The sequence below is a fragment of the Rattus rattus genome, chromosome 8 (assembly GCF_011064425.1).
Source record: "Rattus rattus isolate New Zealand chromosome 8, Rrattus_CSIRO_v1, whole genome shotgun sequence".
NCBI lineage: Eukaryota > Metazoa > Chordata > Mammalia > Rodentia > Muridae > Rattus > Rattus rattus.
Window position 1 is genome coordinate 98831303 of NC_046161.1, and position 24163 is coordinate 98855465.

Genomic DNA, 24163 nt, shown 5'->3' on the forward strand with positions numbered 1-24163 from the left:
TCCTCCTCTCCCTTCAGGGGCTGGGGTTGGTGGTAACAGGGACTCTCCCTGTTTTCAACCTGACACAGGATGGCCCTGGGGAAAAGAAGGTAAGTTGCCCAGTGGGTTATCTGGGGAGGGGTTGGCATGCCTTTAGCAGGTCTGGGGATGGGGGAGGGATAGGGGATGCTACAGACTTGGCAAAGCAGCTCTCTGTGTGGGCAGCTTAGACCTTAGGATGAGGGCTAGGCCAGGGGGCTCCAGGGCCAGGGGCTCCACTACAGATTTGACTCACTACAGCATACTGTCCCATTCCTTTGTGCCCAGAACCAGCTAATCCTGGGTGTCATGGGCATAGATGTGGCCCTGAATGACATCAAAAGGCTGACTCCCAACTACACAGTAAGTATCCACCTGACCCACTTGCCCTGGTTTGCTCTCCATAATGACACAAGCCAGGGAGATGTGGGGACTGAAAGACCTTCACAGGGACCTTTGACTCAGAGAACCAAGAAAGACTTCCCCGGGGGGGGGTGTCCAAAGCTGGGGACAGCAAGTTTCATGTGAAGGACTAGTCTGTGACTATTTCAAGCCTTGCTGACCTTAACATTCATTTTCCATGCTAACCCTGTACTGTGAAAGCAGCTGTGGACAAATCATGGATTTATGTCCCACACAGAATTGCTTTATTTTTGTTGGTTGGTTTTGGGGTTTTTTGGGGGGGTGTTTTTTTGTTTGTTTGTTTGTTTTTGAGACAAGGTCTTTCTATATAGTTCTGGCTATCCCGGAACTCACTACATAGACCAGGCTGGCCTCAAACTCACAGTAGTCTACCAACTTCTGCTTCCCAGGCACTGGAATGAAAGGTGTGCACCACCATGCCTGGTGTCCTATAAAAAGTGGTTTGTTTGTTTGTTTGGTTTTTTTTTTTTTTTTCTTTTCTTGGAGCTGGGGACCCAACAGGGCCTTGCACTTGCTAGGCAGCGCTCTACCACTGAGCTAAATCCCCAACCCTCAGTTCCCTCTTTCGATTTTCTTTTTAAATACTTAAACCCCAGTGGGCAATGGTGCTACAATCCTTTAATCCCAGGACTCAGGAGACAGACAGGCACAAGGATCTCTGAGTTTGAGGCGAACTTGGTCTACAGAGGGAGTTCCATAAAACCCATTTAACAGGGGTTGGGGATTTAGCTCAGTGGTAGAAACACTTGCCTAGCAGCGCCCCTGGGTTCAGTCCCCAGCTCCGAAAAAAAGAACCAAAAAAAAAAAAAAAAAAAAAAACCATTTAACAGCAATGGGTGGCAGGCAGATTCAGCTCTGCCCAGAAGTGTGCTGGAAGGGGGGTGAGGGTGGGGCAGAAGCACAGGGAACTCTTCCAAATAAAAGCCTGAAAGTGGAAGACAGAAACTGGAGCCAGGAAAGGGACGGGATGGCAATTTGGCTATTCCGAGCCTATGGTTAGAGAACTTGGGTCTCAGATATGAAAGCAAGGACATGGCGAAATGTGTGTTACAACTTCAAACCTAAACCATGGGAAACCTTTGTTTGGCCTGAGAGGTCCCACATACAGTTAGAAACTATCCGAGGCAAAGGCTTGTCCCCAGATGCCACGCCCACCTGCTTGCCTAAGAGTCTCCCTCCTGTACACCACCCCTAAAATGGAGACAGGACAGCACAATTTGAGAAAGTAGGTACGAGGGAGCCACGCAATGGCACAAAAGCAGTAGCATTGTGAGCCTCAAGCGGGTGCCGAGGTAGGGCTGGCTGCTTCCTCCACGGGGAGATGAGGAATGCCCGCCTACCTACAGGGCTAGTCGACCTCGGTGCGGACTGTGTATGAGGAACATCCGGCCTGTAAGTCCTGGCCTCAGAGGCAGACTTAGGGGCCCTATGGCAGGAGGAGGCCTGTGGCCAAAGGCAAGCAGTGTGGGAAACAGAAGAGAGGACACTTCAGAGTCTAAGAAATCCCTGCACAGCCCTCTGAGCCCCCAAACTGTACCCCACAGCTTGGCGCCAATGGCTACGTGTTCGCCATCGACCTGAATGGCTACGTGTTGCTACATCCCAATCTCAAGCCCCAGGTGAGCCAAGTGAGGTAACCCCGCCCCGCCCCGGGGGGCCTGGGAACCCCTCTGAGACCAGGACTCCTGATGTTCTATCTGGCTTCCGGTAGACTACCAACTTCCGGGAGCCTGTGACCTTGGACTTCCTGGATGCAGAGCTGGAAGATGAGAACAAGGAGGAGGTGAGCGGAAGGCGGGGAGGAGTGAGAGAATGGCTGGCACCGGAGCAGGGGGGTTCACACCTTTGGCCCTTGCAGATCCGTCGTAGTATGATTGACGGCGACAAAGGCCACAAGCAGATCAGAACCTTGGTCAAATCCCTGGATGAGGTATGAAGGCACGGGGCAGGGAGCAAGGGCATCGGAATGGGCACCCAATCCCTACCCACCCACCCCTGCCTGCTCACCCAAGAACCTGATGGAGCCTCCTCTCCCAGAGGTACATAGATGAAGTGATTCGGAACTACACCTGGGTGCCTATAAGGAGTACCAACTACAGGTGAGTGGGCAGACAGCGAAGGGAGAAAGTGACCCCGAAGTCTGAACCTAGCTGCTTCTCTCCTCTTGCGCCCCCCCCCCTTACTATTTATTTACCCTGAGATGTTTGGTTCTCCAGGGCCTCCTCTGGCCCCTGTGCGACAAGCAGCAGGTCCTGGGAGAACAGGACTGAGGACAGGACAATGCACCTAACTCCCCCCCCACCTGGAGGGTCTCCTGGGTATCAGCATTGCGGCCTCAGTGCCAGGCTGTCTTCACTGTGTCCTATACAACTGCTCCTCGGTCCATTCTGGAATGCCAAGAGCATTGTCACACCTTAGGACCAGCCCACACTGTTTCCTGGCTCTCATAGGATTCATGTTCTGCCCCTCAAAAGCTTCCTGTGAGCCAGGAGATGGTGGGGCAGGTGGGTGCTGAGGTGGACAGTACGGTGGGGAGTCATTTTGGGACTAAGTTATACAGGGGAGTTGCGGCTGCCACACCCTGGGCCTCTTTGGCTCCAAAGCCCTAAGAAAAGAAGGGTGAGTGTGGTGAACCTCTTCTCATCAGTGACCTGTGCTCTCCCTTCCCCTCCTCCCCAGCCTGGGGCTGGTGCTCCCAGCCTACAGCACCTACTACCTCCAAGCCAACCTCAGCGACCAGATCCTGCAGGTCAAGTGTAAGTGGCCTGGCCCCTGCCTGCGTCCTGCACCCCTGCCTCTGCCCCTGCACCCTTGGCCGGCCCCAGGCAGCATAGCCAGCCGAGCTTGTGGGCAAGGCAGCCCCTCCTGCCCAGTCTGCCCAGCCTCAGGCGTGCCCACAGGCTGGGGAAACCAGCCTTCGAAAGTCTGTGGAAATCTGCATGCTTGCCTTTTCTCAGATTTGGTTCTAGACCATTCTCTCATGGTTTCCGTTGAGGATTGTTTTTGGTTTTTCCTATCCTGTGTCTTCCCTCCTTAGCCTGCCTGCCCTGAACACTCCTGGGGGTTACATTCCTGGAAGACACCCCCTCCTCTCCCTTCTCTTCTAGTCCCCTTGCCTTAGACCTCCCTCTGTGGTACCACCTCTGTCCCAAGGTCTCTTGTCCTCTGTTCCTCCTCTCCCTCTTCCCCCTCCCTCTCCTCCTCCCCCTCTCCTTCCTCTTCCTTCAGGTCACATTCTCCCTCCGTCTCTTCCTCTCACTTTTCTCTTCCTCTTCCTCCTTTCTCCTTCTTTTCACCCTAACCCCCTCGCCTTTCTGCTAATCTGCTAAGTCCCTCCATCCCTTCTTCCTAACCTAGAAACCCCTGCCTTCCCTCTCGTCTTCCTTTTGTCTGTCTCCTTCCCTCTCTCCTACCTCCCTCTTTGCTCCCTGGTTCCTGTTTTATACCCTTCTCCTTCCTCCCCTTGGCCTGCCCCTCTCTCTCTCTCTCTCTCCCCTTCCCCTCCCCCTCCCCCCCTCCCTCCCTTTTCTGCCTCCCTCCCCCTCTGTCCTCCAGCTCTCCCACCCCTCTGCCTGTGGCTCCCCATGCATGCCTGCTCACCACGAGCCTCTGTGGAAAGGCCTGGATCTCAGACCTGGCCCTGCCTGCCCAATGCCAGAGGTCACTGGGAGGGAGGCTGGGGCTCCGGCCCCACCGGGCGCCCCCCACCTGCCTGGCCGACTGGGGCTCATCTCCTTTGAGTTTCTTGCTCTCTCTTTCTCTCTCATGTCGTTTTTTTGCAAGAAGTTTCCTTTCGGTATGATGATGAGACACAATATTTTCATTCAAACAGCCATTGAATAAAATATTGTTTGTGCCCCTCCCCTTCCCCTCCCCCTTTTCGTTTGTTTTTGTGTTTGTGTTTTTGTTTTCCTCGCTTTCTCTCTTGGTGGACTGTCCCAGTGCCAATCAGCAAACTGAAGGGCAAGTATATTCAGAACCAGTGCTCCCTCCTCTCCCCACCCCACCCACCCTCACACCCCTGCTTGCCCCCCCTTCCTGCCCAGGACCAGCCACACCCCTGCCCTCTGGGGCTCCCTCCCAGCATCCTCAGTTTGTGCCTTTCCTCTGATCCTGACACCCCTCTTAGAGCCAGTAGACCACTTCTGGGGCTGTCTGCAATGAGTTCTCCAGTGTGTCCTGGGGGCCCAGACCCCTTCCTCCCATCCCCTAGTCCTTGTGGGACCCCATGGGAAGCCCCCTGCCTCCCCAACTTCTCTGGTCCTCCAAGACAACTCAACAGTGAGAGCAGAGCTGCATGCTTTATCACCACCCACCCAGCAGGGAAGGAAGTTCTCTCAGGTCTCTGGGTTCTGGAGTGGCCCCAGAGCTCACAGCCCTACTAGAAGAGAGGTGGCAAGGCTCAGAAGCCTTAGTGGGGGTCTCAGAGGGCAGGCAGCCTGGCCACAGGACAAGGTTGTCCCGCCATCGGGGGTAAAGAGTGTACTGCTGCTCCTGAGACCTTGCTAAGGACCCTTGGGCTATCTCTGCCCTTAGGGAGAGCCCATCGGTATGGGAAGGCTACTTCACTTGGGAAAATAAAGGCAGACGCAGGAACTATATTCTTCTCCAGGCATGGGGTGGGATCTTTTGGATCCCAAGAGTCAACCAAGCAATCTAGAGGAAAACAGCCTAGTGACAAAGAAAAGGGTCCCCTGAATCAGTTCCCAGCACAGTGGGAGTTAGAGGGGGTGGCACATGATGAGGTCAGCCTTCGGCATGCAGAAGGCTGCCTTTCCAGGGAACATTTGACCCTGTGAGGTAGGAGAACCACATGAGGCTGTCCCCAAACCTGGAAGCAGAGGATTGCTCAAGAAACCCAGGGCCCTGTCTAGCCTAGTCCAACAAAGGGAATAAGCTCTCCCTGCTGGCCAGGGTCAGGGTCGGGCGCATACCCCAATCCCACTGGCTTGAGTTGTCTTTTTTACCGTCTCCCACATCCCACCCTCTGACTCTAGAGCTTCAAGGCCCTGGTATCATAACAAACATAGTATAGTCTCCCTCCTCCTCCCTCCTCCCTCTCTTTTCTTTCTCCTCCTCCCCCTCTTCCCACCCTACTCCTTCCCCTTTGGCTTGTGTCCAAACCCTGCCTCACAGTCCTATCAGAAAGGAACAGTCCAACCAGTGACTGCCCAGCCTTTCAAAGCAGCCCTAGTTTCCCATGTTCAGAACTTTGCAGTGCATCATGGGAGTACTTGGGAACAGTGAAAAATCCCTCTTTTGGGATGATGAAAGCTCTGTGGTAAATGAGAGTTTGGGATGTTGGTGAGGATGGAGTAGAGAAAGTGAGTGTGGCACAGGCCTAAACTCCCAGCATTCAAGAAGTTCAGGCGAGAATTGGAGGCTAGTCAAGGTAACCAAGGCTATCTTTTTAGAAACAAAGGGAGGTGGGCCGCTGGGATTACAGAAGCCAAGGGCCCTCACAGATGCACATAAGAGCTGGGGACACAGCTCGGTCACAACAGTACTTGTCACTGCCTGGCATTTACAAAGTCCCAGGTTCGGTCCCCAGCCTCACATAAACCAAGTGTGATGGCGAATGCCCATAGCCCAGCACTCTTAAGGTATACACAAGAGAATCCGAAGTTCAAAGTCATCCTCGGCCGTATAAAGGAGTCCCAGGCCAACATGGACGGCAGACCTTGTCTCAAAAGAATTAGAACATGCACACAGCAGGGTAATCCGGTCCAGACGGGCAGAAAGAGGGGCTGTAGTGGAGCCCTGGGGCCACATTTTCAGGTCTGTGAGCACAAGCCCATATAAAGACAAACACGTACACACACTTATGTATCCATTCCGCACACGTGCACAGCTCATAAGCCCGAGGCACAGGCCCAGCTGTTAGACCATCCACCCAGACACTCCCAGCATCCTCCTGTCTACTCCCTGGAAGGGAGGAAACTAGACCTTCCTTAGGTGCCCTGCTCCTCCCAGCCAGGAAAGCAAGGGCTCAGAGTCCAGCAGCAGACCTTATCTCCTCACACTACAGAACAGTCCCTGTCCCCCTGTGGGTTCCCGACACCCAGCATCCTGTTCCACCCCCAGACCTCCACGATGCACTGCAGTACCACCACCACCAGCAGCTGCTCAACCCTGTCTCTGGTTGGACTGTCTGTGCCCGTGAGAAACCCTTTCGGTTTGGCCATGTTGATGCCTGACACAGAACAAAAGCACGACCTACCAAAATGCTAACAGCTGCGGCAAAGAGAGATAAAACTCTGCAGCCAAAAGCCAATTCCCTTCCTCGAAGTCTCTTTGGAGGCAAAGGAAGATCAGCATGCGGTTTTTCCATTATGGATGTGATAAGAACAAGACCGGCGCCTCCCCCAGACCATGCATATATATAGCAGTGTGTGTATATATATATGTGTGTGTGTGTGTCCGTGTATATGTGCTATACAGCAGTATGGAAGCATATACAGCCACGCCAAGGGACTCACTGCCGACAGAGGACCAGGCCCGGGCAACATATTGGCTATAACTGCCCTTCTCCTGCGATGCTGTAGTCTCCACAGGCCCTACACCCTCCTCGCCCCTCCCTTCTCTCTGGCTCAAACCTGAACGCGGACGTGGCGGGTTCCCTCTTTGCCAGTGTCTCCCCCTCCCTCAAGCTGCCTTGTCCCCACCTGTCCCTCCAGCCCCATCAGCTCTGAGCCCCCTGGCCTCCCGCCTCCCCAGCCCCCGCCGGATAACCCCCCCATTTCTGTTGCAGATTTTGAGTTCCTGCTCCCCAGCAGCTTTGAGTCTGAAGGACATGTTTTCATTGCTCCCAGGTAGCTTGTGTGTGGCCTTGCTGAGGCGTCCTCCCCTGCCCTGACCGTCCTGGCCCTACCTCCTGCACTGCTGCCTGGAGCTCTGTGTGTCTGTGTCCTGTGCAGTGTTGCTCCCAACCCTGATACATAGCCCGGTATGTACGGCTGTGTACATACCCAGGCCATGTAGCCGCACCAGGCAGCAGTAGCCAGTAGCCCACCGACTCTCCCCCACCAGGCCTGGGGCAGGTGGGCTTTGGATTCTCCGCTACCTTCTGTGCCCTCCCAGGCAGCCAGGAAGGAGGAGCCCTTTCCACCTTGGGCTGGCTGTCCCCCGGCACACCCTCGCTGGGCAGCTGCTGCTCTGGTCTGTGGTGTCCTGCCCATACCTGACCTGCTCCCTGTTGTTGTCCTGTGTCAGTCAGTGTTTGTGTGGGTCTGAGGGCCGAGCCAGCCAGAGCCCCTGTGGCCATTGCCAGTGCTGCTCATCTTAGGTGTGGTGGCTCACCGAGCATGGGGGAGAAATGGGAAGGAGGGCAAGGAGTCGAGGAGCTTCTCTGGCCAGGGAGGGATCAGGACCCGGAGCCATCCCAGGAGTGCACACCCGGTGTGAACACATGCACCCTAGTGCGTGCACACGGTCCGCTTTGAACTCCACACACCTGAGGAGGCCATGGCCCCTGGTGCTGACGCCCTCTCTTGTGACCTGGGTTTGGAATGAGAGCACACTCCGGCACCACACGGGGCTCTGGGCACTCCTAACCTCTGTGCGTAGGCACGTTGCGTGCATGCACCCACAAAGCTCTGACTCTCTGTAGATGTTTGTACCTGTGAGTCATTGTGTAGTGTACATGTGCAAGAGGCCAAGTGTAAATGTGGGGTGGTCCTCCGTATGCGTTAGTGATCAGAAATGGTCTGGGAGACATAATCCTGAAGGAGCCGAGGGAAGATAGGTCATTTTTATAACTGCTTCAGGAGCACTGAATAAGTGTGTATGAGTGAACGAAGTGCCCGACAGATGTGAACGTATATTTCACGTGTGTGGTATATCTTATGCACAGTTGTGTGGCTGTCACTGGGCATGTCCACCCAGACAGTACAGTTTACCAAGATACTCGGGGCCAGTGGATCAGTGTGGCTACGGATCCAGTCCCAGGTGCCCACACTAAACTATGGGTCTTCCCACAGCCTGAGAGAGTTGCTCGTTTTTTAAACTGTCCACAGAGTTGCTGTCATCTAGGCTACTGGGGAGATCCCTGGTGGCAGGGTAGTGACTAAGGAATTGAGGGAGAGAGATGGCTCCATCCATCAAAGAGAGTCATTGTTCTCCAAGAACCCACTCGAGGTTCTGCCATACCCATGCTTTCTGGACCCAGTGTCTGAGCCTGGTGAGGTCTGCCCACCCTGAAGAACCCACTCACTTCTGCTGATACCCCAACTGTGTCATGATGAAAAAAGTGAGCCCCAGGAGACCAGAATGCATTGCTCAAAGGCACAAGGCTAGGAAGAGGCAAGATGAGGTCCTAGACACTGACAACAGCAAATGCTGATACTCAACCCCACCTCATGCCCATGGGAACATTGTAGGGCATACAGGTGGATGAGCCAGCCACTGGCATTTGCATTTCCCGGGGCCACCTGGGTGTGCCATCTGGGTCCAACTATTCACAAAAGATAGCAGGTTTGTCAGGGCCAAGACCAGGAAAGAGAAAAGTCATCCGATAGAAGAAGCAGTCCTTCCTTCTACCCACTCTGCCTACCCCAACTAAGCCCCAGCAGCCTTCAGGCTCATGGTGACCACAGCCTATGAGGACATTCATGCCCCTCCCCACAACTGGGACTTCTCAGCCAACGTCCAGGCAACCGGATCCGGAAGCCTGGATCCTTGTGCCCCGTGCAGATCCCCAAGCCCACTCTTCTTGCCCCTCCCCACCCCCAGAGAGTATTGCAAGGATTTGAATGCCTCAGACAACAACACCGAGTTCCTGAAAAACTTCATTGAGCTCATGGAGAAAGTGACTCCGGACTCCAAGCAGTGTGAGTATATGTCAGGGCATCGGGACTGGCGTCAGGGCATAGAGATGTGAGGGGTCTGGGGACAAGCAGGCAGGGCCTGGGCCAGAGCATAGAGAAGGCTTTCACCAGAGCCCTGGAGACTAGAGGAAGGGACGCCACGGAGCTGCAGTAAGACACCTTTCCATCCTGTCTTATTCCAGGCAATAACTTCCTTCTGCATAACTTGATTTTGGACACGGGCATTACGCAGCAGTTAGTGGAACGCGTCTGGAGGGACCAAGATCTCAACACGTACGCACGCAGCCACCCAAGCTATGACTATTGTGTAGCAGGAGGCTGGGGTTGGCCCAGAGGCCCTGGCCTTGCACAGTAGAAGACAGGCCCATGACCCCATCTCCCTGTCGCCCCCAGGTACAGCCTGCTAGCTGTATTTGCTGCCACTGACGGTGGCATCACACGTGTCTTCCCGAACAAGTAAGTGGCCAGCCCCGTGCAGCAATAACTCTCCCTGTCTGGGACTTTGCTATTACTTCACTACCCAGAAGCCTCAGCACTGCCAAGACCATTGCACACCACTGAGCTCTGCCTGTCTTGGGTGCTCTAGGGCAGCTGAAGACTGGACAGAAAACCCTGAACCCTTCAATGCCAGCTTCTACCGCCGCAGCCTGGATAACCGTGGTTATATCTTCAAGCCCCCGCACCAGGACTGTGAGTGTCTGTCCGTAAGCCCAGCAGCAGGTGGGAGGCCTTAACTGAGACCAGGGACATGTGAAGAGAAAGGCTATGCCAAACACCATATGGGGTGCTATAGACTTAAGCTGGGTCCAGTCCTGGTTTGGTAGGACCCTGTTTTGGAGTGGTCGGTACGGTCAGCCTTCACTCCTGACTGCTCCGCCCATTCATCCCAGCCCTGTTAAGGCCACTGGAGCTGGAGAATGACACAGTAGGCGTCCTCGTCAGCACAGCTGTAGAGCTCAGTCTGGGTCGCCGCACACTGAGGCCAGCAGGTGAATGCTAAGACTGAGGCGGGACTGGGGCAATAGTGAGGACACTGACCAGGCAGGTGGCACAGCCAGCCATTGCTCTCTCCCACAGTGGTGGGTGTCAAACTGGACCTAGAGGCTTGGGCTGAAAAGTTCAAGGTGCTTGCCAGCAACCGTACCCATCAGGACCAACCTCAGAAGGTATTTGGGCAGGGAAAGGGGAGTAAGCCCTCTCTGGAGTCTCCAAGGAAGAAGCCTGCCCCTCAGACTGGCTCCAGTGCCTGTGGGAAGGCAGGGGGTGCTGCCAGTGTCCTGGGGGAACTGGCGTATGAAGGGGTAACAGACATGAGGAAAACCGGTGGGCGCCTTACAGTCCCCATTCTCTGCCCAGCAGTGCGGCCCCAGCAGCCACTGTGAGATGGACTGCGAGGTTAACAACGAGGTGCGTGTGCTCTGATTCTGACCTGGACCCCAGCGTCCCTCATCCCCAGACTCCTTGGTCTCAACTGTGACTCCTAGCCTGCCCCTTAGTCTTTCGATCTTGACACCCCTTACCCTGACTTCAGTCTTGCCAGATCTAGAGCAGTGGTGCCCCTTGCTCTGAACCATTGGACTGCCAGGGCCTGAAATAGTCTGGGGTAGGCCCCCTCACCATTTTGATCCCCCTTCCCTACCTCTTAGGACCTACTCTGTGTCCTCATTGATGACGGGGGATTCCTGGTGCTGTCAAACCAGAACCACCAGTGGGACCAGGTAAGGGTCAGGAAGAAAATGGAGGGACAGAGTGGGTCACAGTCTTCTAGAGCATGCCACGGTCAGCACCATGACTATGGCTCTCTCCCTGCATCCCCAGGTTGGCAGATTCTTCAGTGAGGTGGATGCCAACCTGATGCTGGCCCTGTACAATAACTCCTTCTACACCAGAAAGGAGTCCTATGACTATCAGGCAGCCTGTGCCCCTCAGCCTCCTGGCAACCTGGGTGCTGCACCCCGGGGTGTCTTTGTGGTAAGCTACCAGATTAGAGTTTGGGGGGAAAGGAGGAAAAAGGCTCAGCGGTTAAGAGCACGAGGTCCTGAGTTCAATTCCCAACAACCACATGGTGGCTCACAACCATCTGTAATGAGATCTGATGCCCTCTTCTGGTGTGTCTGAAGACAGCTACAGTGTATTCACATACTTGAAATAAATTTAGATTAGAGTTTGAGACACTACACACACACACACACACACACACACACACACACACACACACACCCCTCTAATATTTTCGAGGAGGGCCAGGGTTGACCTAGAACCAGAGGCGACCGCACTCCTCTCTCCACTGCAGCCCACCATTGCAGATTTCCTTAACTTGGCCTGGTGGACCTCTGCTGCCGCCTGGTGAGTCCTGAGGAGAGGTTGGTTAAGGAGGCCTGTAAGGCACTGGCCACGTGCTGACCGCCCGTACTGGTTGCCCCGTGCTCTACAGGTCCTTATTCCAGCAGCTACTTTATGGTCTCATCTATCACAGCTGGTTCCAGGCAGGTAAGTAGGGCTTGGGAGGCTCAGCCCCAAATCTGAGTCCAGGGTGGAAACAGACGCTCGCACCACAGGGAGGGTGGGGCTTAAGGCTGCACCAAGATGAGGCGGACGACGTGTCATTGTCTGTGGGCGGGGCTGAGGCGTCTGGGCCCCGCAGACCCGGCAGAAGCCGAGGGCAGCCCCGAGACGCGCGAGAGCAGCTGCGTCATGAAACAAACCCAGTACTACTTCGGCTCGGTGAACGCGTCCTATAACGCCATCATCGACTGCGGAAACTGCAGCAGGTACTTGCAGGGCGAGGAGCAAGGCACGTTAGAGGGGCGTGGTCTGCAGCGGGTGTGGGCGGGGCGATGACTCCGGGGTGGGGCGAACCTCCAAGGCTCCGCTCCCGATCCCTCCTCCAGGCTGTTCCACGCGCAGAGACTGACCAACACCAACCTTCTGTTCGTGGTGGCGGAGAAGCCGCTCTGCAGCCAGTGCGAGGTCGGCCGGCTGCTACAAAAGGAGACACACTGTATCCTGCCCCAGCCCTCCCTGCGGCCCGCTCCCCTCCTGCCCCGCGCATCCTCTCCCCCAACATCTCTGCTGCCCTCTCCTTGACTCCCCACCCATGCCCAGCGGACGGCCCGGAGCAGTGTGAGCTGGTGCAGAGACCGCGATACCGAAGAGGCCCGCACATCTGTTTTGACTACAATGCGACGGTGAGTCGGGGGAGCGGCTCTGCTGACAGCTGCGAGCCTTTACCGGCTGGGTACCGACCGCTTCCTCGTCTTCCTTCTCTGCAGGAAGATACCTCAGACTGTGGCCGCGGAGCCTCCTTCCCTCCGTCGCTGGGCGTCTTGGTTTCCCTGCAGCTGTTGCTCCTCCTAGGCCTGCCACCTCGGCCGCAGCCTCAAATCCATTCCTTCGCTGCCTCTCGCCGCCTCTGAGCTACCCACACACACACATCATAGCCCCCACCCCCACCCCGCCTTGGCCTCCTAGCCTTTTCGCTCACCCTCCCATTCCACATTCCCCAATCTAGATCCTTGGCCAGTCTCTTTGAAGGACCTGGGCCCCTTCCCCGGAGTCTGTGCCTTGGGGCAGGGGAGCCCCAAAGTAAGGTGCCATGGTGTTTGGCACTCAAGATTTATCTCACCCTTGAACTGTCCAAGTGCCCACAGTTCCTGGACTCATCCCTGTGGGTTGGAACAGGAGGCCACTAGTACCGATGCCAAACCAGGCCTCCACCAACCCACCTGCCTGGAGATTTTCTCTATGTAGGCAACCCTGCCACTGCTGGGCGCCTCTAACTGGCCCTTTGGCCCCACCCAGGCCCAAACTTCCCTTCTCTGGGGAAAAAACTAGGAGAGATGGTAGTGGTGAGACAGATTCTGGGGGCACCCCTTCCCCATAGGCTTCGGGCCGTTCCAGGCTACACCACAAACCCACACCTCGGCCTTGCAGGTGTCAGGACAGTCTCACGATGACATCAGCTTAGGCACACCCCATAGACACCTGGACCTCAGAGAGCAGAAACTGGACTCTCACTAGACATGCCCGAGAGGGAACACACAAACAGACACACACCATGGGGGACCCACAAAGCCTTACACAGGGCGAGAGGTCAGTGAAGGGGTTGACCTGTGTGTTCCATCTCCGCTCACCTCTGCCTCCACTCTGAGATGCAGCCTGGCAGGCCCTCCCATCTCTAGAACTGAATGTCAGACCGTGCCAAATGCTAGGGGAAGGCCTCTGTTTCGCCCCTAGCCACCAGTGTCCCCAAGTGCCCCTCACCCTGCCAGGTGCTCATTGTAACCATTGCTCACTAGTGTCAGGCCCCTAGTAGGACCACACGTCACTGCCTGAACCCCTTTGGCAGAAGAACCCCGCCAGACATTGTACTTTGCCTTAGCAGGGGTGACTTGGTCTCTCCTGGCTGGGCCATCCCATCCCCAATCTGGTTCTTACATACTCAGGCCTAATTCCCTCTTCACACACACACACACACACACACACACACACACACACACACACACAGTCCTTGCCCCTAGGAGGCCATATTGCCCCTCCCTTGCTGAACACACACTTGCACCAAGCACATGTGTAGTCAACCATACTGCACACACAGAGGCTGGGCCTGGGACACATCTCCTCACACCATTCATTCTGTCATTTCTCCCAAAGGCATCGTAACCTGGGGGCCAGGCGGGGACTGAGGGCAGGGTGGGGGGGTGTAGCCATGAGGCTCAGATGGACTGGGAGGAGGGGGGGAGGGTGGTACATTAATTAATGGCTCCGTTAATTAATGTCATGTTGCTTGTTGCTTTCTCAGTGTGTGTATGGTCCATGCCCAATGCTGGTGACAGGGTGGGTGTCCATGATGTGTGCCCAGCCTGGATGTCAGCTGTGTCCTGTGGGGGCGTGTGTGTAACTGTAGTGTAGTCAGGTGCTCAACGGAGAATATAAACAAAAAAAGAAACAAACGTATACAGAAAAATAATATATATTTTAAGTTTAAAAAAACAAACGGAACCAGACAAAACAATTCCCATCAGGTAGTTGTCCACCCCCCCAGCTGGGTTCAATCCTCTCATCACACACCTGACCTAGCTGTCCCCTCACCGTGGGCTGGGGGACTTGGGGGCCATTTCCTTTGCCCCTTTTTTTGTTTTGTTTTTTTTTTTTTGTTTCGTTTTGGTTGTTATTCTATTTTGTACAGACAAGTTGGGAAAACAACAGCGACAAAAAAAAGTCGAGAAACTTTGTAAAATATTGTGTGTGTGATTCCTTGTAAAATATTTTCAAATGGTTTATTACAGAAGATCAGTTATTAAATAATGTTCATATTTTCACTTCAAACCAGTTTCCATCCACTGTGTGGGCCTTGGTTGAGGACTGGGTGGTTATGACCACAGGTGGCCTTACCTCAGAGCACTACCCTGCTCTGCTGGGAGGGAAAGCCGCGCACTCCTGTTCCTCAGAGACTCCTACCCTTGACACACTTTGTTTCATATCAAGTCACAAGACTCTAAGAAAGAAACTAGGGGAGGGACAAAAACCCCACCACCCATAGCCTCAAGGCAAGGTCAGGACTCCAAAAGACAGAAACCGATGGGAGATGTCCAGTCAGGCTGAGATCCATCCCTGAGAGCGGACCAGGACCAGACAACCAGACCCTTCCCCTGGAGCAACAGAACTGATGCTGTGCTCGGACACCTGAGGGGTGCCAGGATCAGGCCGCCAGCCAGTAAGTGTGGACTACACCATGATTCAGGGAGGTCAGAGGCCAGGATACAGTTCCTGCAAGTCTTTTGACAGACATATGTGAGTATGTGAGTGTGTGTGTGTGTGTGTGTGTGTGTGTGTGTGTGTGTGTGTGTAGGTCTCCCTGCATACATCAAGCTGTGCTGAAGAGAGACTATGTCTCCCTACACCAGCCAGGCTGACCTGGTTGCCCGGAAGTGGCACAGCACACAGGGGTCAGAGAACTGACAGCCTGCAGGCATTCTCTCCTCCCACTATCCTCTTCCAGTTGTCAGACTTGACAACAAATGCCTGTACCCACTGGGCATCTCACCGGCCTGACCCCTGCATTCTCTTCATGGGGAGAAAACTGACCTAGACAATCCTGAATTGGACGCTCAGTCTCTTGGGGCAGGAGAGTCATTCACTCTGTGTTCCTGAAGTTACCTAGCTACATCCTCACCATGATCTTAAGTATGGCTACCAGTATATTCCCATAGCACAGACGAGCAACCAGGGAGGAGAAACGCCTTCTATCTCACTAGGTGAGAAGGGTTAAGAACATCAATGAAAGCTGGGTGTAATGGTGCCTGCATGAGGGATCTGGAGGCAGGAGGATCAGGAGTTCACAGCCGTCCTGGAGTGTACAGTAGGCAGCCTGGGCTACATGAGCTTCTTCAAAATTGAAAGATAAAAGTAAGTTCAGCCAAAGTCTGAAATGTCAGGCCATATAGGATATCTCCGTCAGTCAAGGACTTGCTCTGCAAACACGAAGACCTCAGTTCATTTTCTTGGCACACATGTAAAAAGCCAGGCGCAGTGGTGCGTAACCTCTGCACTAGGGGTTGGAGGCATGAGAAGCGGGGACAGGCAGAACCCCAGAGTTCATCAAACCAATAGCCTAGCTAGGCCGATGAACTCCAGGCTCAGCAAGGAGGCTCCCTTCTCAAAATATAAGGTGGAGGCAGGTGATGTCCCTTTCATTCCAGCACGGAGGAAGACAAAGCAGGTAGGTCTGTGGGTCTGGGAACCGTCCAGTCTACATAGTGAGTTCCAGGCCACCCATGGCTGTGCAGTGGGATCCTGCAAGTTAGAGAGTGATGGAGGACAACATCCAATGTTCATCTCCAGCTACCATACACACACACACACACACACACACACACACACACACACACACACACACACACACACGAGACGGTGTCTTGGAACAACACACATGGTTTGGTGTCTCATGTAGCCCAGCCTGGCTCGGAACTCACTGTATCACTACCAATGGCCTCAATTCTCCTGCCTCAGCCATCCAAGGGCTGGGATTATAAGCATGCACCACCACCACCCGGAATCTAGTACATTTTTTAATGACTTATTTCTTTTTTTATTTTATGTGCATTGGTGTTTTGCCTGCATGTATTTCTGTGTGAGGGTGTCAGATTCACTGGAACTGAAGTTGTGAGCCACGATGTGAATGCTGGGCATTGAACCCGTGTCCTCTGAAAGAGCAGACAGGGCTCTTAACCGCTGAGCCATCTCTCCAGCCCCAGACTCTGATAAATTTTTAACAATAGGGTTTTTGGTCCATGGTTACTATCACCCCTGTGGCCCACTATCAGGAGTGACAGTCTATCGTTAGAATCTGTGCTGTCACTTTACTCTCAATAAATTTATTCTTGCCTCTTTAGGGACAACTGAGTTAGGTTTTTGTTTTGTTTTGTTATGTGTGTGCACGAGTGTGTGTGTGTGTGTGTGTGTGTGTGTGTGTGTATGTGTGTAATATTGCTTGGGTTGTCCTTATCCTGAAAACTGCTTATTCAAAAATCAAATTTGACTGAGTATTTGACTCTATTTTGTTTCCAGTTTTGCTTTTTGGTTTTGCTTTTGGTTTGTTTTCTAAGATAGGGGTTTTGTTGTGTAGTCTTTACTGTCCTCTGCAGAACTCTGCAGACCAGGCTGGCCTCCAACTCACAGAGATCAACCTTAGAGGCTTGAACCACCACTGCCCAGTGACTCTATATTTTGATTTGCTAAGTCAAACTTGCAAACCTGCAAGTATATGACATACAGTAGGAACCCTAACCCCAGACAAAAATAAAAGGCGAAAGGTAGTTTTGAACACACAGGCAGGCGTACTGAGCAATAGCTTAAAGGGATTTTATAATAAAGTCCCTTGTCGTATAATTAATCACATTTTTAAAATATGCACATTTAAAAATCTAGATACAACAACAAAAATCTCAGGGTTGGAGAGATGGCTCTATGGTTAATAGTGCTTGCTGCTCTTATAGAGAACCTGTACCCCCAGCACCCACATCTGGTGGCTCAGAAATCCAGCTCCCAACATTCAACATCCTGTGTTCCCTCTGTGGCCTGCACACTTAATGCCATATACATACAGAGACACACATACACGTAAATAAAATAGCTTTTAAATAACTCTCAAACACCTTGCTGATAACCACTGTAAGTGTAAAATTGAGCCTAGGCCAACCTGGCACTTACAGAGAGACTTATAAATAATCTTTTTTTTTTTTTCTTTTTTCTGTTTTTCAGAGCTGGGGACCGAACCCAAGGCCTTGTGCTTGCTAGGCAAACACTCTACCACTGAGCTAAATCCCCAACCCCTAATCTTTTTTCTTTAATGTTCATTGGTGTTTCGCCTGCATGTGTGTAAGGGTGTCAGAAACCCTAGACCTGGAGTTACAACTATGAGCTGCCCTGTGTTTGCTGGGAATCGAACCCGGATCCTCTAGAAAAGCCGTCAGTTCTCTTAACCACTAAACCATCTCTCCAGCTCAAGGGAGATTTCTCTGGCAAGTGGAATCAAGTGGGAGAAGAGTCACTGAATCAGCACAGCCTTGCCCCTTATTCCCCCTGAGATGGAAAACCTAAGTTCATGTAGCAAGTACAGTTCGCTGGAATCAGGGCAATGTGAACACCCAACACAACATGGCAAGTCGTTTACATAGCTGCCTTCTTTGATCCTTAAAACTATAGTAAGAGCCTGCCATCGTCATAATTTTTAAAGATTCATTTATTTATTATATATAAGTGCACACCAGAAGAGGGCATCAGATCTCATTACAGATGGTTATGAGCCACCATGTGGTTGCCGGGATTTGAACTCAGGACCTCTGGAAGAGCAGTCAGTGCTCTTAACCACTGAGCCATCTCTCCAGCCCCCATCATTTTTTTTTTTTTCTTTTCTTTTCTTTTCTTTTTTTCGGAGCTGGGGACTGAACTCAGGGCCTTGCGCTTGCTAGGCAAGCGCTCTACCACTGAGCTAAATCCCCAACCCCAGCCCCCATCATTTTTAAGGTTCGTGAAATTGCACTTCAAAAATGTTCGGGAACTTAGGGGTTGGGGATTTAGGATTTAGGCCCTGAGTTCGGTCCCCAGCTCCGAAAAAGAAGAAAAAAAAAAATGTTCGGGAACTTGATCAATATCATATTAACTACAAATGACAGAAGAAGGGTTCTGGCCTGCCTTAGGCTCCATTTGCCAGACGACAGGATTTCTGGCTAGTTCACGCGCATTGGTACAACACATCAGAACCGTTCACATTCTTTTGTACCCACTTACAAAAACACTGCTGTACCTGTACAAGTCACAAATAGAGCCAATCTCCTCCTCCAAAGAGTGCAGCAAGTGTGCGGCGCAAGGCGGCGCTGCCTCTTGAACCCGCCCACTCAATGCCTTGCTTTCCGAGGTCAGGGATACTGGTCTCCACTTCCCTAACTTCTAAGAACTAGAGGAGTAAGCACTGAAAACTACAACTCCCAAGTGCCCTAGCCTCTACATTCTACAAAGACCTGTCCGGTGCACGGCTTCTGGGACTTGTGGTTCTATGCCAAAACCGGTCGGCTAGGTCTCAAGGACTCCGTATCCCAGCATGCCGAGGAGCCGGAAGGCAAGAGCTCAGAGGGCGTACAGTCGCGGCCGCCGGCGGGGGCGCGCAGGCGCGGCGCCCCTGTTTGTCCGCCCCGGAGAGGGGAGGAGGTACCGTCAAGTCAAAACCTTAGCCCAGCCGGAGCTAAACGGGCTTGACTTGAACTGGAACAAGGCATCAGTCCCGGCAGATCGCAGAGTCTCAGAGTGGATGGAGGAAGCCCAGCCTTGAGATCAACGCTAGCCTGGCCGCTGGGCCGACGGAACCGGCAGACAGGCGTGCCCAAGCCACCCAGGGCCTAACGTCAGGTCCCCGGCAAGAAGGCTTTCTCCTCGCCTTGGAACTACAGCCGGATCAGACCGGAACCAGAGCCTTCACACGGAACAGAAGCCAGTGAAGTAGCCGGGCCCGGGCCTCCCGTCGGGGCCGAACTGGGACGAGGCCCCGGGGAGGCCCCTAGGCCACCTTCCTCACCTTCCCTCAAGCCAACGCCCGCCAGGAAGATGCAACGCGCCCTGCCCGGTGCCCGCCAGCATCTGGGGGCCATCCTGGCCAGCGCCAGCGTGGTAGTGAAGGCACTGTGCGCTGTGGTACTATTTCTCTATCTGCTTTCCTTCGCTGTGGACACGGGCTGCCTGGCCGTCACCCCAGGGTACCTTTTTCCACCCAACTTCTGGATCTGGACCCTGGCCACCCATGGGCTCATGGAACAGCACGTGTGGGACGTGGCCATTAGTCTGGCCACAGTAGTTGTGGCCGGGCGATTACTGGAGCCCCTCTGGGGAGCCTTGGAGCTGCTCATCTTCTTCTCGGTGGTGAATGTGTCAGTGGGGCTTCTGGGGGCCTTCGCCTACCTCCTCACCTACATGGCTTCCTTCAACTTGGTCTACCTGTTCACTATTCGTATCCACGGCGCCCTGGGCTTCTTAGGTGGTGTCCTGGTAGCGCTCAAGCAAACTATGGGAGACTGTGTGGTTCTGCGAGTGCCCCAGGTCCGCGTCAGCGTAGTTCCCATGCTATTGCTGGCGTTGCTGCTACTCCTCCGGTTGGCCACACTGCTCCAGAGCCCGGCATTGGCTTCCTACGGCTTTGGGCTGCTATCAAGTTGGGTGTATCTTCGCTTCTATCAGCGGCACAGCCGAGGCCGAGGGGACATGGCTGATCATTTTGCTTTTGCCACCTTTTTCCCGGAGATCCTGCAACCGGTAGTGGGACTGCTAGCGAACTTGGTGCATGGCCTCCTGGTGAAGGTAAAGATTTGTCAGAAGACAGTGAAGCGCTACGATGTCGGAGCACCATCGTCCATCACTATCAGCCTCCCAGGCACAGACCCTCAAGATGCGGAGCGGAGAAGGTACTAGGAACTTTTCCAAATTCTTGACTAGCTAGACTATTGGTGTGGCCACATAACCAGCCATTGAGGTGTTTGCACTATGTAGGCTGGAGAGCCACGGACAGGTGTTAGGGGCGGCTTCCGAAAAAGGACTCAGGTTTTGGCCTTGAGGGAACTCAGTATGTAGGTTTTTGGGCTCTAGTGTGTGTTTCTCATAACTTGGGCCACTTAACCTGTCTGCAGAACACCCAGTCACCTTTGGTCTTGCCTCAGGATTTCCAGATTCTAAGCACTGGTCCTGTTAGAGGCAGAAACTGTTGGCCCTTTTCTCCTGTGATAGGAGATGGGGAAGGATGTCTTTGTCCTTAAAGTCTTTCCCGTCTTAATGCAGGACGGTTGGGGTATTACTAAATTCACCCCCGTTTCAGACGTGTCACCAAATAGAGGGAACAGGCCGTATGAGGCCGTATGACCCACTGCAGGAGCCTACTGACCACACGGGGCAGGTCAGAGGCCTTTGTGTTACCTACCAGGCAGCATCTGTAGTTTTACTACATTACTCGCTGGGCACTTTGGCCAAGACAGGTGAAAGCTTTTTGAATTCAGGCCTTACTTTATGAGACCTGTGGACTCTTTACAGTGTTCCCAGCTCCAGGGAGATCCACAGTTCTATGTCCAGTGTTACTCCTGAAACTGTCCAGGAAGTTTCTCAGCAGCCTTATTCCATAGCATTTGTTAAAGGTCCCTGCTTCTGCTCACCTGTGAAAGGGGTTCCTGACCTCAGTGGAAGAGCTCTCTGCTTCTTCTCCACTGAGACTGTAGAGCTGAGTGTGGCCCCTTCCTTGAAGGGGTTACCAGTTGGTGGGTGTGGGAACACAGCCAGGGCATGCTGCAGGCCTGATTCTGGGCCCACAACTTGAGTGTTGGGGGAATGTCCTGGATACGACTCCATCTCGACCTTGCTTAGTAGGGGCAATGGGCTGGGGGGCTGAATTTTTGAGGGACAAAGCTGCCCTTGAAGCTGTTGAGGTGGGACTGGGCCAGAGCTTGCCCTTGTCCCAAAGAGAAGTCTTGCATTGTGACAGTTGGTTGGTCATTCAGAAAACCTCTATCCACGATCAGGAAAAGGAAGAGTGGGGATTGGCCCAAGACGTGGGTTTCTGGCCCAGTCTGAGGGTTGTTAGCTCACGTGGGGTGGCTAATACTCTGCCATACAATTTGTCGTCCAACTGCATGCCACTCTCAGACCCAAAGGACTACAAGGAGAAGAGAGCATTCCACAGAGGTCTCTGACCCTGTGACAAAGTGAGTGCTGGCAAGGACACCCCCAAGAGTAGCCTGTGAAATGACAGGGGTTGGGGTTTTCAGTGCCTGTATCACTGCTGCCCTCCCTGTCTCTTTCCTTGGTGTGGTAGAAGTTTAGATCTTGGAAAGCCAGAGAGAGGATGGCTTGTCTGCCTTTATAGCAGAGGTGAGCCGTCAGGATCCGCAGCAAACAGCGGAAATGGCCACTTCACCTTCTGTGGGCCAGAGTGCTGAATATTTAGAACCTTGTTCTCCACTGAGGCTGGGTAGCTCAGTGTGTAGGGCATGTCTTCCTTGAAAGAGTTTCCAGCTGGTGTTCAAGGTGTGGAAAAGCATACCTCAGGCCCGTTCTGGACCCTACAGCTTGAGACTCCTTTTTTGAGAATTTTTGAGAAAATTCCCTACCTTTTCTCAAAATAATGCCTGCAAACGTCTACCCTGTGGAAATTCGGTGTCCTGCCCACATAGCTGTTCCTCCTACAGAGGCTCTGCTAAGGTCTGGGTGTCTCTGTAGGAAGATTGTCACAGGAAGGGTGATGCAAGTTGAAGCTACCTCATTAATAGCCCTTCCCTGAGCTGAGCTGGGTACAGGCCTCTAATCCCTGCTACTCAGGAGGCCGAGGCAGGAGCTAGTAGCTTGAAACCAGCATGGATTGCCTCAAAGAAACAAAAGTGAGGGTTGGGGATTTACCTCAGTGGTAGAGCGCTTGCCTAGCAAACGCAAGGCCCTGGGTTCGATCCCCAGCTCCGAAAAAAAAAGAAAAAAGAAAAAAAAAGTGTTTGTTTTAAGGGCTGGGAATATAGCTGTGTGGTGGAGTGCTAGCCCTAGGTTTCATCCCTAGTTCCACAAAAGCAAATAACCCCATCCTTGGAAATGACACCAGTGCTCACACGCACTCATTTCTAGGGACGACAGCATGCCTCTCCCACCCAGCAGCACCACAGCCACCCATCGTTAGCTAGCAAACTCAGAAGTGTCCGTGTGGCTGGTTTGGGAGGTGGCTGCCAACATCGAGGTAGCCTTGTTGGAGGTGCCTTGGTCTGCAGAGGCCTTGGGTCCTCATTCCAGTTGCCAGAGCAGATCCTGAGCCAGGCTCTCGGATGCTGCATGAAGAAGGGAAAGGTGGGAGTTTGGAGACAAACCTCTGGTGGGAGGATTCGGCCTTGTTGAAGAAGGCTGCAGAGTATGTCGGTCTCCCACACCCACTGTGACCCGCCTTTTCTCTCCTGGCTCCAGGCAACTGGCCCTGAAGGCTCTCAATGAGCGGCTGAAGAGAGTGGAGGATCAGTCAGCCTGGCCCAGCATGGATGATGATGAAGAGGAGGCTGGGGCAAAAACGGACAGTCCTCTGCCCTCAGAACAAGCCTCCACACCCCCGGGGAAGGGGACTGCCCCAGAATCCACTCTCATCACCTTCGAGGCAGCTCCCCTACTCTAGATCACTCTGAGTGCAGTTCTTCTACTCCCATGCCTTCCCTGATCCGTCTCAGCTACTCCAGAGCACTGACTGCTCTGAGGAGAGGGGAGAGGGTCTGCTGGGGGTTCCTGTGGCCTTCTGCTGTGTCTCAACAACACTACACAGGACCCTTGTTGCTACCTGGTTCTGACTCCAGACAACCACAATGCCAGGATGGGGCCTCTGAGCGTCAGCCAGTCCAGACCCCACTTGCAGTAAGATTGTACCTCAGCAGGTACAGTTCCTCACCAAGGAAGTGGCTGCAGGGACACTGGTGCCACGGCTCCTGGGCCAGCCCTTATGTCTGAAACTGGTTGCCAACAGCGCTGAGCCAAGGCAAGGATTTGTATTTGCCAAAAACGTTCTGGGGACCCAGCCAGTGTGGGTCTGCACATCCCTACCCACCCCCAGACTGCATTCATATCAGGGTTTCTTGTGCCCTTCTGCTGTGGCAGTGACGACCGTGCCTAGCCGGGGCTGCCACAGTTCCCAGGTATTTTCTACAGGACCACCCAAGCGGGCAGCAAGCCCAGCTTCACAGTATCAATAAAGCGGTTCTTTGAGGTGTGGCTCCTGGACTCTGTCAGGCCACCTTGTGCAGCCCTCTCAACTTTACCAAGTGCAAAGGTAACTGTTTTCGGGGTCCCAGGGCTCAGTTCCATAGCACCTCCACCTGGCTAAGGATTCCCCCGCCCACACACCTTGTCCATTATTAGGGCATGCCTGCTGCTGGGTGGTCTCGCCTGAGCCATCACCTGAGTCCCTTTCTCCTTCCTCTCCTCAGTCTATCAGAAAGACCTGAGCCAATGGGCCTGGCACGTGAAGGCCTCTCCATTAGGCGCTGGCTTAGGCAGGGCATGGTGCCTCACATCTATAATTCATGTCTCAAACAAACAGAAACCAGGCGCTGAAGGTATAGCTCAGCTGATAGAGCACTTGCTTAGCATTTCAGAACTCTAGGTTTGAGTCCCAGCACTACATAAATGGGCCATGGTATGTGCACACATGGTACATACATACACGTGTAATCGCAGCACTGAGGTGGAACAGGAACATCTGAAGGTGGGTGTCGTCCTTGGCCACACAGTCCAAAGCCCACCTGTGCGACTTGAAACCTTGTCTCAAGAACAGAAGCCGAGTCTCTCTTGTTCATGAGTCCACTTTTTCCTTTTGAGACAGGGTCTTATTGTAGCCTTGGTTGGCC

At 53.5% G+C, this 24163-nt stretch overlaps 2 protein-coding genes across 8 annotated transcripts in view; both read left to right on the plus strand.

Annotated features, from left to right (window-relative positions):
• The window catches only part of Cacna2d2 (calcium voltage-gated channel auxiliary subunit alpha2delta 2), a 130901-nt gene extending 116307 nt beyond the window's left edge, over window positions 1–14594 (plus strand). Inside the window, exons 16-39 of one of the 7 annotated variants that reach the window (XM_032910526.1) lie at window positions 18–89; window positions 307–381; window positions 1986–2060; window positions 2153–2224; window positions 2300–2371; window positions 2479–2540; window positions 3121–3197; window positions 4384–4404; window positions 7193–7253; window positions 9172–9269; window positions 9449–9539; window positions 9660–9722; window positions 9853–9956; window positions 10157–10255; window positions 10344–10432; window positions 10623–10673; window positions 10913–10984; window positions 11085–11237; window positions 11560–11612; window positions 11701–11756; window positions 11911–12037; window positions 12158–12267; window positions 12366–12454; window positions 12539–14594. In XM_032910526.1, coding sequence (XP_032766417.1) covers window positions 18–89; window positions 307–381; window positions 1986–2060; window positions 2153–2224; window positions 2300–2371; window positions 2479–2540; window positions 3121–3197; window positions 4384–4404; window positions 7193–7253; window positions 9172–9269; window positions 9449–9539; window positions 9660–9722; window positions 9853–9956; window positions 10157–10255; window positions 10344–10432; window positions 10623–10673; window positions 10913–10984; window positions 11085–11237; window positions 11560–11612; window positions 11701–11756; window positions 11911–12037; window positions 12158–12267; window positions 12366–12454; window positions 12539–12682 — 1986 coding nt within the window. In that variant the 3' untranslated portion in view covers window positions 12683–14594. The remainder of the gene's footprint in view (window positions 1–17; window positions 90–306; window positions 382–1985; window positions 2061–2152; window positions 2225–2299; window positions 2372–2478; window positions 2541–3120; window positions 3198–4383; window positions 4405–7192; window positions 7254–9171; window positions 9270–9448; window positions 9540–9659; window positions 9723–9852; window positions 9957–10156; window positions 10256–10343; window positions 10433–10622; window positions 10674–10912; window positions 10985–11084; window positions 11238–11559; window positions 11613–11700; window positions 11757–11910; window positions 12038–12157; window positions 12268–12365; window positions 12455–12538) is intronic. The other 6 variants (XM_032910527.1, XM_032910528.1, XM_032910529.1 and 3 more) reach the window with 6 other exon arrangements.
• Window positions 14595–18839: 4245 nt separating this feature from the next.
• Tmem115 (transmembrane protein 115) lies at window positions 18840–23526 on the plus strand. The gene is made up of 2 exons (XM_032910533.1): window positions 18840–20218; window positions 22740–23526. The coding sequence occupies exons 1-2, from the start codon at window positions 19368–19370 to the stop codon at window positions 22939–22941; spliced, it is 1053 nt and encodes a 350-aa protein (XP_032766424.1). The 5' UTR covers window positions 18840–19367; the 3' UTR covers window positions 22942–23526.
• Window positions 23527–24163: the final 637 nt, after the last annotated feature.

Excerpts from the sequence above, each read along its gene's own strand:
- Tmem115 (XM_032910533.1), top strand. The coding sequence starts at position 19,368 with ATGCAACGCGCCCTGCCCGGTGCCCGCCAGCATCTGGGGGCCATCCTG. Across the intron at positions 20,219-22,739 it reads CAAGATGCGGAGCGGAGAAG|GCAACTGGCCCTGAAGGCTC; the intron begins GTACTAGGAACT and ends TCCTGGCTCCAG.